A 14,107-nucleotide genomic window follows, 5' to 3' on the forward strand; every position below is an offset into this window, starting at 1 on the left:
TATGTATGTACTTGACTTCCTAGGTACCCAATGGACCGAGACGCGGTTTGTAAGATTACATATTCTACTCCTTTTCTATGCCGCTCTCAGACTAGGGCGACACTGTATCCACTTTTTCTTCTTAGCTACAATCCACAGAATATATCTAGATATACATTCGATGTATATGTGTACCTGACCAAGGCATTTTCCCTTTCAGAAGTCTAGGCTATAGTTCAACATTAAAAAGCATCCACGCGAGACAATATCAATATCTCCAATGAGTCTAAGATTTCCTCAAAGCCCAAACGCGATTCCAGCCCTCGGGAGTGGAAAGCGCCCCAGGAGCGACAAAGCCGCTTTCGATACCACGACCCATCTCGCTGACCTCTTCTTCGCCAGGTAGACGTAGCCACTCGTTGACAACGCTGGGAATTTCTTCCTTGACGTGCGAAACCACGACGAGGGCCTGGGTGGGCTTGAGGCCCGAAAAGTGCACTTGGGAATCGACCATGGCTTCCTGAGATCTCGATGCATTTGAAGCCACACTTTTGGTACTGGTGCTGGTCGCATCTTCTTGGACCCTTCTGCCCTCGCCGTACTCAAGCCATGCCATAGCTTTATCACGTGTCTCGGTAGAGAGGCCTGAGAACGCTTCGTCCAGGATCACGATGTCGGGTTGCTTGATGAGTGCGCGTAACAGCAGGAGGAGCCGCTGTGTAGAGAAAGGGAGCGTGCCAAAGGTATGATGGTTCTTATCGACAGCCCAGTCCAGGGAGCGGCTGGAGGAGGCTGCGGTGTCGATTGTTGCCGTACTGCTTCCTTGGCGGAGTTCGGGCGCCCACCAGTGGAGGAAGTTGTCAACACGGATTTCGCGGTCCGGTGTCATCTGCGCTTGACTGGCGTATGTGTCGGCCCAAGCGCTTTGCAGGACTCTTCTGATGGTGAGATGCTTGGGAAAGAAGGCATGGATTTCAGGGCTGGAATGTCCGATACGGGCTTGGATTTCCCATAGGCTCAATCCAGGTTGCCCAGGGGAAGGAAGGCGTGAGCGGCCGAAGAATTTGATGGGTAGTGAGTAGCTTTGTGGGTGGTCGGAGGTCAGTAGGGAGAGGAGAGTTGTTTTCCCCGACCCATTGGGGCCGAGTAGCGCCAGGCGTGTGCCTTGTCGGACCGTATGGTTCAGGCCAGCGGGTGAAGGAGGGTCTAAGCTTGCTGGTTGGTGACCTAGAACCGTTTTGCTACCATATCTGACTACAACGGAGGATAGCTCGATCAACGGTTCTCCTCTAGGTTGTACATGACTTTGGCGAGGTACCGCTTGAGCAATCGAGTTTTTCCTCTCAGGCTGTGGCTTCATCGATGGGGGTTCTGGTGTTGGTTCTCCCTGCACATTTTCGGCAGCAGGAAGACGATCATAGAAGTCCAACGGCAGGGTTGCTGAAAGTGCCAAGAGCTCACTCTTACGCATTTTCCCGGGGTCCATCAGCGTAGCTTCCGTCAAAATGGACTTCCAGTATGGATCAACCACGTCGGCTCTGACTGTGCCATTGTCATTAAGATAGCGGGAAAGGACTTCGGGATCACGCCAATCTCGAAAGGCAGGATATTCTTCAATCCCATTCTCGGTCAAGATATCACCAATTCCATGGAGCGGTGGGCCAAAGCGCTTCGTCATAAGTTGGCTATATGCTTGAGGGATTGGTTGAAGATCAAATTTGTTTGGCGTAGCTGAGTCGGCAGCTGCCCTCCACCTTTGCAGGGCGAAAAACACACGCTCCTTATGGTCTTTCAATGCGACCGTATGATTCTGTCCGAGTATTATTAGATGAGTAATCCAGTCTGGTACTGGATCTTGGGGCCGCAATGCTAGTATCAACAGCGGCGAAGCCTTGTAGGAAAGATCTCTCAATATCGGCGAGAGGGTCATTAAAGTTGGAGGATCCAAACCCATAAATGGTTCGTCGAGCAATAAAAGTTCTGGTTTGCCCATGAGTGCTTTTGCGATCCTTGCTCTTCTAGTTTGTCCATTGCTCAGATTGCTGACAGGCATATCTGCGAGTTTATATAGGCGAAGATCAGACATGACTTTGTTGAGGAGATTGTCGTCCACATGTCTTTCAGCAGAAGTTGCCTCGTCCGGGTTCAACTCTGTCTCTCCTTTGAGATATTGCAAAACCGTCCAGTCAGTCTCTTCCCTTCGACTCTCATACCGCGCACTAAGATATGCTCCTCTGATACTGCCAGAAGAGGCTTGACCTTTTCCACCATTGAAGCCCACATATTGGATTGCGCGTGATGGTACACGAAGACGGTGATCCTTACGATCTATCTCTTCTGATGAAAGATATGGGAATTTTCGTGAATTGGGAGGAACCGAAATATATGAGCCCCGCAGGATCTCAAGGAATGTGCTTGCACCCGATGGGCTGATAACAGCCCAATGTGGTGAGCGTCGATTCCATGATTTCTTTGTCTTCGAAGGGTCTTCTTTGGGCTTCGGAATGGCGGCGGGCAGGGAGAAGGTCAAGTCTCTGTATAATGGTGGATTGGAACCAGAGTCATGATTGTCCGTGGAGGGGTGTTCTCGGTAAAACGTGGCATTGAATATATCAATCAATCTATTCCGAGTACGAGGTGGGAATTTGGGAAGACCGGAGGGCTTAGGAGTGGTCATGGTGGATTGATGCGTTCACGCATTGTTGCCTCATGAGCTGTTAGTTTGCTTATACACTGGAAGAACTCGAACCTGCTCAAGGAGAAAAAGAGAAGTATATATGCTCTTCTACTACGCAGCAAGTCGGTACGATCTGACGGCTTCAATGGGATATGGGGAAACAGTTGGAGTACACGCTTCGGAGTTGTTCAAAAGTCCCCGAAATCGAGACAAGGCTGAATATCACGTGAAAGGCTGCACTGGTCACGTGCGACACCCCTCGTAAAATCCTCGATCTAATCACTTCGGCAGGTTTTATTTAGAAGGACTTCAGTCTTGTAATTGTCTGAAAACTTGATTCATTGCTCCCAGGGTAGCCCTCATTAGCCCGTAATGTTGTACACTAGTGCATGAAGACCAGCAAGACGCCATGCAATGCTAGTAAGCTATAAAATGCTCCCTTGAAACCCTCGACCTCCCATGAGGAAAATGCGCTGGTTAGTACCTGTCATACTTGACTCCTGTTGCATGGTTGTGTCTAGCTGTAACTCTAGCTTTTTCTGCCGAGCCTATCTGTGTTGCACCCATGTCTCATGATCATCATCCTTAAAGGAAATATTCATTTCGACCACCTCTGGACGGTGGAACGTGTCGTAATTCGTCTTTCACAGCACTAAATAGCTTGAAGTTTGGTTTCATGTCTTCTCCAACTTCACAGACAGAAGCAAGATTGCCACATCTGTAGCAGTAGTTGGGCGCACTCCAGACCGTCACAACATCCTGGCTTTTGAAGTGATACTTGTATCCCTCATTAACCAGTTGATGGGCTCTGGCAATGAGGTTCAGACCATTGACATGGCAAAATTCCTGACTGACTCGATCTCCAAACAGCCACCCAGCACCTCGTGGTGAAACGGCCCAAGTCTCAACGTCCTCCGGATCTGACCAAACCAGATCACAGAATGCTCCTTCATGAGGAATTTCTTGAGCTCGAGCGACAACACGGACTTGATCCAAGGTTCGGATCTCAGGAGAGAGACCACCATGTACACATAGTACTTTGCCATCCACAATTGCGCCAAGTGTCATAAAGTCGAAAACTTGACAACAAGCTTTCCAGACTGATGTGTTTCCGTATTTTTGAACACACTCTTCATAAAATCCATAGACGGTGGTGATCTGCCTCGACTCATGGTTACCCCTAACGAGCGTGATCTTTTCTGGGTATTTGGCTTTCAGACAGAGCAGGAGAGTGAGGGCTTCAAGGGAGAAGTATCCACGGTCAACATAGTCTCCGAGGAAGATAAAGTTTGCATTTTGTTTGTTGGAGATGACATTGCCAGATTCCGATCTTTGATCTCCGAGTTCTGATTGTTGTGAAGAAGGCACTTCTTCTGCATCACTGATCTCACTCTTCTCACTCGTGCTATCTGGATGTTCTGAACCACCAAGTTTTAACTTCTTCTTGAGCTTGGGGTTCGTGATTGTCGACGGAGGTTCAATGTCTGCGGATGTGATGATGTTGGCGGGTGTGACGGGTGCTTCTGGTGCGGTTTCATTCGGCATGCCTCCAGCAACTCGAAACAACTCCAAAAGATCGTAGAACTGGCCATGGATATCGCCTGCGATTGTAACTGGAGTTGAGACTGGTTGGATGTTTGATTCTAGAGATTGGTTAGTGTTAGATCCATAGAGGGGATGCAGATGGAGGGGATGTGGAGGTGGAGAATCGGACCTTCCATCATGAATTCTTTGACAATTTCGCAGAGTTGTTTCATGTGGTATTCTGAGAGATATTTGCAGTTCTTTGCTGCTTCGAGCCATTCATCAGGACCAGCGGACCTCTTCAGGCGCGCTGGGCCGGGAACGGGGACCTTTACCGGGCCCATGGTGGAGGTGAGGTTGCTCGGACTTGGTGGTGAGGAATGTATTTTCGTTCAGTGCCAACTTGAATTGCTGGTGCCACTGGGAGTTTTCCAGGGGATGGTGGAGTTCGGAGGGATTTGACGAGATCGACGTAGTCGAAGACCTTGCGATTGGGGAGGCCTTTGAAGGCACGCAGGTCGTGCTCAGTCACTCTTCGTGACCGGCGGCGGCGGTGGGAGGGGACGAACGCAGGAGGGGAAGGAGAGGTCGGTGTGGTGGTGGCGGCCTCTGGAGGAAAATCCTCAAAGACCGGGAAGGAATTAACAGTCGCCTTGGAGGCAACGGGGTCTGCAATGGCGTCAGAAGGACGCTTGTCGTCGATGGTGGGGGAGGCGGCAACGGAGGTCGATGGCGATGAGGCGGCGGTTGCTGCCAAATCGGCGGCAGGGGAGGACATGGCTTGGCGGTGATATCGGAACCGGGAAAACAAAGCTCCGGAAAGGACGGCGATATTTGTAGGCTACCAAGACCTCACTTGATTCACCTGACTTGACCTGACTTCACTTCGCTTCACTTGACTCTGACGTGGACAGAGACGTGACTCATTTACCATCTATTCTGTGAATACCATTGTGATATCAATAGATTTGCGATTTATTTACATTGATCGCATCGCTTTCTGCGCACAATACCTCTTATTGATGGCTTTTACATGAATCAAGTCCACAATGTCAAACCCGTCAAAAGGTCGCTCTGGAGGCGTTCTGCCAGTCAATGCCGCAGCGAGGAAGAACGCAAACACGTCTTCAACTACTAAATCTTCTGGAAGAACAACGGCGCTCAAGCTCAGGCTTATCATACGCCGATTACCTCCAGGCCTGACACAAGGTGAATTTTGGACTGCTTTAGGTGAGGCTTGGAAGGTAGGTGGAGGCAAGGTCGAATGGGCTGCTTTTCAAGATGGCAAGATCTCTAGAGAGTGAGGTTTCAATTTTGGTGCTTTCCGAGATACCAACTGACTAGATCCAGTCCTGCAAAGCCATCAAGGCCAGCCCGAGCGTATTTGAAGGTCAAAGAACAGTCGCTATTGGATGAACTTTCTGTAGCCATCAAACAAACGTCGTTCCAGGATGCCAAAAATACTGGCAAGGACACTTGCCTTCTTGGACCGCCCTCTCTGGAATTCGCTCCCTACAACAAAATTCCCACTGGACGTGCAAGGCACGATGGTAGACAGGGGACTATTGATCAAGACCAGGAGTTCATCGACTTTCTTCAGAGTCTAACAGAGCCGATTACGAAACCCAGCATAAACGGTACTGAATCAAACGATGCAAAAGGCGAGAAGGTTTCCACTACACCTCTTGTGCAGTATATCAAAGAGAAGAAGGCAAACAAAGCGAAAGAAGCCTCTCAAGCCAAAGCTGCAAAGGCTCGGGAAAGTAAAGAAGCCAAAACTCCAAAACCTGAAACTAAATCGACAGTCGTTATCAAGGGCAAGAATGCCCCCGCAGCTGAGAAGGAACGTGTCGTAAAGGCCACCCAGGATACGGCGAAGACCATTATCAAGTCTGTAGCCACTACACCAGGTGCGAAGCAAGCCGTTTCCAAGGCCGAGGTCAAACAAGAAGTCAAAGAAAAGCAACTGTCAGCTCCACCGCCACCCGTACCAAAGAAAGAACGTGAGCGAGGGAATGCCAGTGCTGCTGCAAGGATGCTTCAACGTGATCTAGGTCTCTTACCAAAGGAAAGTAAAACGCAGCGAGCGGCGAAACTAGCGGCATCTTCAACGCCTACAGAAGCCCCATCTTCAGCTAAAGCCACTACCGGAGTACCGAAAGCTGAAACTACCAAGAAAGAGAAGGAGAAGGAGAAGGAGAAGGAGAAGACGAAAGAGAAGAATAAGGAGAAGACGAAGGAAAAGGATAATGAGAAGGCGAAGGCGAAAGACGACTCACCACTTACGCCTACCACATCGAATCCCCCAACTGGACCCCGAGCTTCTCGAACTCCAAGCGTTGCATCGACAACGACCAAACCTGCTGCAGGACCCACCCAGCGCAATGCAAAGGCTCCGCAGCCATCAGCAGGTGCTAAATCCGCATTCCTGAAACATGCCAATCCTTCCCAAGGTATCACTGAAGAGTCGCTGCAGACGGTTTTCAAGCAGTTTGGCACCATCACACGCTGCGAGATTGACAAGAAGAAGGGCTTGGGCTATGTCGACTTCAGCGAGCCAGAAGGACTGAAGAAGGCGATGCAAGCTAGCCCTGTCATAGTGGGCAATGGTCAGGTAATGGTGCTTGAGAACAAAAATGCGCAAGGTGGTGGGAAACGTGCTGGTGGACAGCAAAAAGAGAGTTCAACCAAGACTGCTCCTGCTGCCAGTCCTTCAGCCACCACTACTGCGTCGATTCCATCAGCTCTACAGGTACCACCTGGACAAGCTTCATCCACAACAGCGAAGGTCAAGTCCCCAGCTATCAAGTCTCCAGCTCCAACACCAGCCACACCACCTACAGCGACCGCGGCAGTGGACTTGTCTCCAGCCACGACAACCGCAACAATAACATCAGATACACCGCCAAGTGCCCCACGAGGTTCAGGCCGCCATGCAGGACGCGGTGGACGAGGCGGTGGCGGCGGCGGAGGGGGTGGCGGTGGTGGAAGAGGAAACAGCAGAGGGTCTGGGCAGAGCTCGAAAGGCCGCAATGGAGGACGAGGGAATGGCCGACGCGGTGGTGCTGGTGGCGGTGCAGATGCTTCGTCAAAGACAGAAGGGGGTGCCGTCTCTGCCCCTGCCCCTGCTCCACCGGCCAACAGTGGTGGTCCTGCTACTGCTGGCACGACAAGTAGTGAGTAAGGCTTCAGAGTCCTTATGAGAATACGCCGATCACGTTGTCAGCGGTCTTGACTACTGATGACTATGACTGAGGCTGGGAGGAAGAAGCCACACAGGTGTTTTCCACGGGCATGTCATGTCCGATCGGACGAACATACAGCATGCTTCAAAGGCTTTTCGGGTATCTAGTGTGGCTGAAGGGTGTTGCACTTACTCTCGCTCGTCGTCTACAATCGCATTGATTTTCTGGGGCGTGGCGATTCATGATCAGGTGACAAGATCCTTTACCACGCTTCTACGAAGTATGTGAGGTGGACGGACAAACTTCCACCGCCGGACTACCTCAGATGGGGGGGGGGCGGGCACTCCAGGCAAGATACGGCCGAACGATGGACGTTCCATGGCTGAATCGATCGACCCCAATCTCTGTTTGGGTCCTGAACGACTCGAAATGGACCGTCCTCGTCCACCGTCGGGGGAATAATTTCTCCGCCTAGGAAGAACATTAGCAATTTCGCAAATATCACTACTGGTCTCGGGCTGCAATACTCGGGCCAATTGTGAATGTGAAAGTACTTAGATACTCTTCGCCAATCTGGACCTAAGAGCGACTGATCACTTTCGTAACACTTTGATAGTACACCGAAGAAACCTTTCTACACAATTCAAGCACACATGCGCAATGTTCAAAACACCGAGGAGACTTGGCTTGTACTACTGTCTGTTGAAAGGGATTGTGACAGGACGCATTCCTGAATAATGCTTCCACCATCGTGCGTCATATCGAGGCCTGCATTTTCATATATCGACCAAGAGTTGGTCCAGCTTGTCAGAGGGTCAAATGACATGGACCAAGATCAAGATCATACACAAACCCCACCAGGACGCAAGACTAGCTATCAACATCTCTCAGCACGTGTCCATCGTGCGATGACGGTCCTTCGTATGGCTTCTCAACAGCGGACTCCTGTTCACCACCTCTAACCTGTTCATTCAGATTCCCAGAGTGATCGGAGGCGCCGGTTTCGAGGCTGGACGCAGGCGATCTGTCCAGCCGATATTGATAGTTTAGCTGTAGTGCCCACCACACTCTTCACAACACCACACCACTGATTTAAAGGTGATAGAACGTAGGTATGGGATTGCCGGGCTATTAGTGCCTGGGGCTGGGCTGAGTAAGTCCCTTCGAATTGGCATCTGAGTCTGCATCAGATTTGATCAAGTTCTCCTAACTTGAAGTTGGTAGAGTGCAACAAGGAACCGATCTGTTGATCCGGTGTCATGCTGCTATGAGAACTGAACTGGAGGTGTGTATCCCGTTCATTTCTCCTTTTGCTGCTTCGAACTTTCAATGTTCTCCAGCTCCTTCTTCAGCAGTTCCGCGAGTCCTTCGTTTCTTCTCGCCAGCAACATGACATCGTCGGTCTTGATTGTACTCCTTCCAGCGTGCTTGGCGAAGGATTCAAGATCGACTGCAGCGCTTCCTATGTGAAAATTAGTTTCGTCATCACTCATTGTCCGCCGTTCTTTCCGAGTGGCATTCTTCGCAATGGCTCAGAACTCTGGCAGGTACAAGAAGACAATAATACCAATCTGCGCCCAGACCAATTCCATCAGACTCCCAATGAACTGCGGAGTCGCATTGACGCCAAGTAAGAGGCTTTGTTCATCGACCACTTTGCCGATGTGGAACCAGAGAGCCGAACGTAGTTTCTAAGGAATATTTAGTGAGCGGCGGGTCTTGAATGGGTTGTTATCTGGTCGGGTGGTGGTGATGGTCTCCTGGAGGGGTTGTGTTGTGCCTCACCTTTGAAAGAGCTTCGGCGTCCATATCGTTCTCTGTGATTGACGCCATTGCTAGCTCGTCGTTTTTGACAAACCAGCATTTACTCTATGTCTCAATTTATTGCATGAAGGCGGGATATAAGGAGGGGTCTTTCTCAGAAGTGACGCGTCTGCCAACGTGTGCTCTACTTGACGCGTCGAGATTTACTAGGGCGGAGCACTGACAACCAGCCGCAATAGCTAAAGAAAATCAAGTCATTTGAAACGCTGGCTTGCCGACGCTCGATTGAATGGCTCCTAGTGCTTCTTCCAATTCGATTGCAACAGCCCCCGAAAAGACAAGTGGTCTGCTCGTCCTCTGTGTGACGATGAGGTACTCAGATTTCGTCCTCTAGCTGGCAAGTGCAAGCGTTGCGAACCGCAAGTCGACGGTCAACTTTACGTGCAATTCAGACTCTCTGCCACAACCTTGATCGAGACTTAAGAGCTCTTTGCTCGCTCAATTAGATCCCACTGATTGCCATACAAGTCCTTGAAAACTGCGACGGTTCCATAATCCATCTTTGCTGGCAGCCTGACCCACTCGACGCCGTTACGGTTGAATCGATCATAGTCTCTTTGGAAATCGTCCGTCTCGAGGAACAAGAAAACCCGCCCTCCTGTTTGACTTCCCACCACAGCCTCTTGCTCAGGGTTTGAGGCACGTGCGAGCAGTATTGTTGTTGCACCTGGTGGCGCCCCTGGAGGCCGGATAGTGACCCAGCGCTTGTTTGGCTCTTGCTTGTCCTCCACCAGTGCGAAGCCAAGCTTGGTGACGAAGAAGTCAATAGCCTCATCGTACTCGCGAACCACCAGGGAGATGTGTGCAAGGTAAGGCATATTGACTCATATGTTATGGCGAGGCCTACCCCTGTGTCGACATAGATGTTGCCTTCATGGATGAAAACGATGTCCTGATGAGCCAGCCAATGGACGTGGCAAACCCCGCCTTTCCCGAGTAGGAATCACCACTCCATTATCACTCTTGGTCATCACGGTTGAGTTTGACTCTGGAATAAATGTCATTTGGACACACGTTCTTGCATCAGCCAGTTTCATTGCCTCAGCTATGTTCCCCTGCAAATGGAGGAAGAACTCGAGGCGATGCTGACGCGATAGCACCACCAGATGAAAGTCCTCTTCCAAGCTATACGCTTAACGGAAGGTACCTATTATAGCCTGCTATCGTCCATCAGAAATCAGTGCCATGGAAGCTTGATCACACTAAGCCTGCTTGCGTCAAGTACCGAATGCTTGTAAAAATGGCATCGTGCGGCGGAGTGGATCGCTGCTGAGCTCGTATCCATTCTGTCTTGCATAATCCGCATTAACGATGGGTGGTTGGCAAATTCCAAATCTCCAAATTTTGAACTAATGCATAACCTGTGTGTTTGCATACTGTGGTTGCATTAGACTTGGCATCATATGGTCGCATCAAACGTGGTCGATGTGGCTGCATCTACCTCAACAGGATACCTAGCTGATGTAAGTTGCGTTTTTTACTGGTAGGTAACTGGAAAGATCGTCGACCTAACGCCTGTAGATGCTTTCAAAGTTGACTTGGTATGCTTCGTGGTTGGGACCATTGTCAATATGCCAGTACTTTTCCAGACTCGTGCGACAATCATTTGATCGGACGATGCTGGAGAGTTCTATATAAGCCTCAATGCCCACGAGGCCTCTTGGTCTCAATCTTCATCCACATCACAGTTTCTGAAGTCAATAAAGTGATACACAATCTCCCCAACGACACATAAGAGCCACTAGTTTCACCGAAGTGATCTGCAAAATGCCAAATCGTGACGGCGTCTACTTCCTCGACTGCAGACGTGGTGAACAGGTTAAAACTGCACTGGCCTACTACAAGAATTTTCAAAATGGCGCAAATGACAATCAATTTCCGGACGACATTACCAACGTTACTGAAGCTGGATTTGGGGTTTGGGAGACAGGGCAGACACAGAGTGCGTTGAGAGCCCTTCCTTGGATCGTTCTTCATGCTTTTTCTTCTCGTGACAGTACTGAACATTAGAAACATACAGCTGTAACTTTCGGTAACGGCACGAAATTCAATTTCAATATTGCCCCTGATGCAGTGTCCAAGCCGGATGGTGCGGTTGTTGGTACCGCGGATAATGGATTCGAGACTTTCACTGTGTTCAAGGACCGCCAAAGAGTCTTGATCATCACGAACGATGGCTTCCAGTGTACGACGATCTACTTCGCTCACTAGAAGGAGTCAATAAGCCTTGCGACTTTTTGCCAGATAACCAGATAGCAATAATGGAGATTGACAAATTACCAGAGTAATAGGGTGCGCCGCCACCCTACTCTCAGGCACACTTGCCATTTGTACATCATTGTTAAGTTTATACAGCGGGTTCTCATTTCCTAAGGTCTAGGGAGTTCCCCGGATAACCCATGCACTCGTGCCTTGTCTAAGACAGATGTACCTTGAACAATGAGTAGAGGACTCGTTAGTCTTGAGTCGGTCCGTGACCGTTACCAGACGCTCAATGAAGACAACAGATCAAGAGAATTCTCGTTCTCGAGAGCAAGTCAGAAAGCCACCATCTGTTCCCGCGGAACTTAGAACTCCAATCGAGGGCTTGCCGTTACCGGCCGAAGTTACCGGCGACCAGGCGTCCAGCTAGCCGGTCTACTCCCTGCTGCCAAGCTGAACATAGAATGCGGAGAGACTTCCAACTCTACGGTTCCTGGAAACTGGAGTATGCGTGCTCCTTGCCTGGCTAGAGCAATGGTGTGGAGAGATTGGACTCATTTTTTCCCCGGGGTAAATTTCATGGAGTTTTTGAAAAGGGTCTCCGAGATGGATGATCAAGCCTAAGGGAGTAACGCAGTCCGCTATTTAAATGTTGGTATGTACCACATCTCAGACGTTGACTACATCCTCAGGGAAATACCACTTGCCTGGCAAAAGTCCTTCATACACTTCATAATTCCCGTATCTCAACTATTCCAAGATGGCCGAACCCACGAAGCGTCGCTTCAAGGCGATTAGTATGATCTTTACAGCACTCACAGGACTGGGCTCGGTATCTTACGGCTACAGCGCGTTTGTGCTCTCCTCAACTTTAGCAGAGCCGTCGTTCTACCACTACATGAAGCTTGAAGGGCGCCCCGATGCCAACGACCTGATTGGTCTGACAGGCTCCCTGTTTCAAGCCGGAGGATGTCTGGGATCTTTGCTTGTCTCCTTCTTCGCCGATCGCTGGGGTCGTCGAGTTGGTATAGCATTTCCAGCTGCCTTATCAGTCTTCTCCGCCGCTCTTCTAGCAGGCTCAGTTAACATCGGCATGTTTATCGTTTTCAGGTTCTTTGCTGGCGCGGCCTCTTGCATGATCGTCAGTGCAGTGACTTTATGGATCAGTGAGGTTGTTCCTCCGAATGTTCGAGGATCATTTGTCAATGTCAATGGCGCATCCATATTGCTCGGTGGTGTTATGGCTGCTTGGGTTGGATATGGCTTCAGCCATCTTCGGCCTGGTGATGTCGACAGCAAGCAATGGCGGGCTCCACTCGCACTAGGGACTCTTCCGGCCTTGATTCTTCTCTGTTGTCTCTACTGGCTTCCTGAGAGTCCAAGATGGTTGATCAGCCAAGGAAGGCACGACGAGGCAAAACGGGTCTTGAGTCGACTGGAAAGCCCGGAAGAAGCCGCCAGCGAGTTCTTGCAAATCCATGCACAAATCCAACACGATGCGAACTTGGAAAGTTCATATATTTCCATGGTCACCAAGCCAAGTTACAGAAAACGAACAATTCTGGCAGTTTTGACAACCTTTTCGACGCAATTGACTGGACCCTTGGTGATCGTTAACTATGGTGCCCTCATATATGCTCAACTCGGATTCGATACCAATAAACAAATCATCTATCAAGGCGGCTGGATCATGGTCGGATTGGCTGGTGGTTTGATCTCTCTTTTCATTGTCGACCTTGTCTCACGGCCAGCACTTATTGCTGGCGGGATCCTCGGATCTCTAGCTATGCTGGCCATTGAAGCGGCTCTAGTGGCTACTTACGCTACAACTCCCGAGTCCTTGGCCAATCCGAACCAAAGTGCGCTTCAGGCAGCAGTGGCAATCTTCTATGTATATTTCTTCCCATACCAATTCTCCTGACAATTGCATTCACTGACGGGTATTACAATAGGTTTACATTCTCATCTTTGAGGCCACGCTGGAAGGTGTTCAATTTGTTTATCTTGGGGAGATTTTCCCAACGCATCTCCGAGCTAAAGGAATAGGTATCGGTATTTCAGCCTTATGCCTTATCAATATCATGTATCTGCAGGTCGCACCAATGGCTTTCGCTCATGTTGGATGGAAATTTTATCTTGCCTTCATCGTGCCAGGTACATTCATGGCGTTTGTAATCCTGTTTTTCTGGCCAAACACAAGACAAATGCCCCTGGAAGATATTGCTGCATTGTTTGGTGATGAATTTGAGCACGTTGACGAGGCCCGTTATCCACAAGAAGTGCTCTCCGTTCATGATGCTGAGGTCAAATATGCAGAGAAAGAAAGACCAGCGGAGAAACTCACGCCTTCTGGGCAAGATTAGAGCCCAGAATCTCGCTGCAATGCTTCTGCTTGGAAGAAAATGGATTGGCACCTGCCTGCCACTGCCTAGTGCTCGAGTTCAGAGAAGAATGTTGGCCAACCCCTATTGAAATTTTAAGCGAGGGGCATCCTTCAGTTCTAGTCCATAAACTGCGCTCAGTGTCATACACGAATCTGCAGCACTTATACGCAGTCTCAAATCGGCAATCGAGCATCTCGTATACAGCTCGAGATTGGACACGCATGTCATATCTTGGAGTTTAATACTGCCTTAGTCTAAGCACAAATATACTGTGTTCGTAAATCGTGTGGTATCTTAATACTAGTTTTTCATGTCGCGTCCTTAGCTATACA

General features: G+C 49.7%; 7 protein-coding genes across 7 annotated transcripts; 3 read left to right on the plus strand and 4 right to left on the minus strand.

Moving 5' to 3' along the window:
* Positions 1-265: 265 nt before the first annotated feature.
* Positions 266-2,656, minus strand: LTR84_009708 (uncharacterized protein; the record flags this gene model as incomplete). The annotated part of the gene is made up of 1 exon (XM_064853247.1): positions 266-2,656. One exon carries the CDS (start codon positions 2,654-2,656, stop codon positions 266-268), a length of 2,391 nt encoding a protein of 796 aa, XP_064709646.1.
* Positions 2,657-3,241: 585 nt separating this feature from the next.
* On the minus strand, positions 3,242-4,958 carry LTR84_009709 (uncharacterized protein; the record flags this gene model as incomplete). The annotated part of the gene is made up of 3 exons (XM_064853248.1): positions 3,242-4,299; positions 4,371-4,509; positions 4,584-4,958. 3 exons carry the CDS (start codon positions 4,956-4,958, stop codon positions 3,242-3,244), a joined length of 1,572 nt encoding a protein of 523 aa, XP_064709647.1.
* A 271-nt stretch (positions 4,959-5,229) lies between these two features.
* On the plus strand, positions 5,230-7,364 carry LTR84_009710 (uncharacterized protein; the record flags this gene model as incomplete). Its single annotated transcript, XM_064853249.1, has 2 exons — positions 5,230-5,480; positions 5,531-7,364. The coding sequence occupies 2 exons, from the start codon at positions 5,230-5,232 to the stop codon at positions 7,362-7,364; spliced, it is 2,085 nt and encodes a 694-aa protein (XP_064709648.1).
* Positions 7,365-8,663: 1,299 nt separating this feature from the next.
* Positions 8,664-9,198, minus strand: LTR84_009711 (uncharacterized protein; the record flags this gene model as incomplete). Its single annotated transcript, XM_064853250.1, has 3 exons — positions 8,664-8,827; positions 8,933-9,056; positions 9,151-9,198. The coding sequence occupies 3 exons, from the start codon at positions 9,196-9,198 to the stop codon at positions 8,664-8,666; spliced, it is 336 nt and encodes a 111-aa protein (XP_064709649.1).
* Positions 9,199-9,608: 410 nt separating this feature from the next.
* On the minus strand, positions 9,609-10,007 carry LTR84_009712 (uncharacterized protein; the record flags this gene model as incomplete). The annotated part of the gene is made up of 1 exon (XM_064853251.1): positions 9,609-10,007. One exon carries the CDS (start codon positions 10,005-10,007, stop codon positions 9,609-9,611), a length of 399 nt encoding a protein of 132 aa, XP_064709650.1.
* A 949-nt stretch (positions 10,008-10,956) lies between these two features.
* Positions 10,957-11,400, plus strand: LTR84_009713 (uncharacterized protein; the record flags this gene model as incomplete). The annotated part of the gene is made up of 2 exons (XM_064853252.1): positions 10,957-11,131; positions 11,210-11,400. 2 exons carry the CDS (start codon positions 10,957-10,959, stop codon positions 11,398-11,400), a joined length of 366 nt encoding a protein of 121 aa, XP_064709651.1.
* A 751-nt stretch (positions 11,401-12,151) lies between these two features.
* On the plus strand, positions 12,152-13,754 carry LTR84_009714 (uncharacterized protein; the record flags this gene model as incomplete). Its single annotated transcript, XM_064853253.1, has 2 exons — positions 12,152-13,282; positions 13,344-13,754. 2 exons carry the CDS (start codon positions 12,152-12,154, stop codon positions 13,752-13,754), a joined length of 1,542 nt encoding a protein of 513 aa, XP_064709652.1.
* Between the last annotated feature and the right edge of the window lie 353 nt (positions 13,755-14,107).

The sequence above is a fragment of the Exophiala bonariae genome, assembly GCF_035927105.1.
Source record: "Exophiala bonariae strain CCFEE 5792 chromosome Unknown scaffold_4, whole genome shotgun sequence".
NCBI lineage: Eukaryota > Fungi > Ascomycota > Eurotiomycetes > Chaetothyriales > Herpotrichiellaceae > Exophiala > Exophiala bonariae.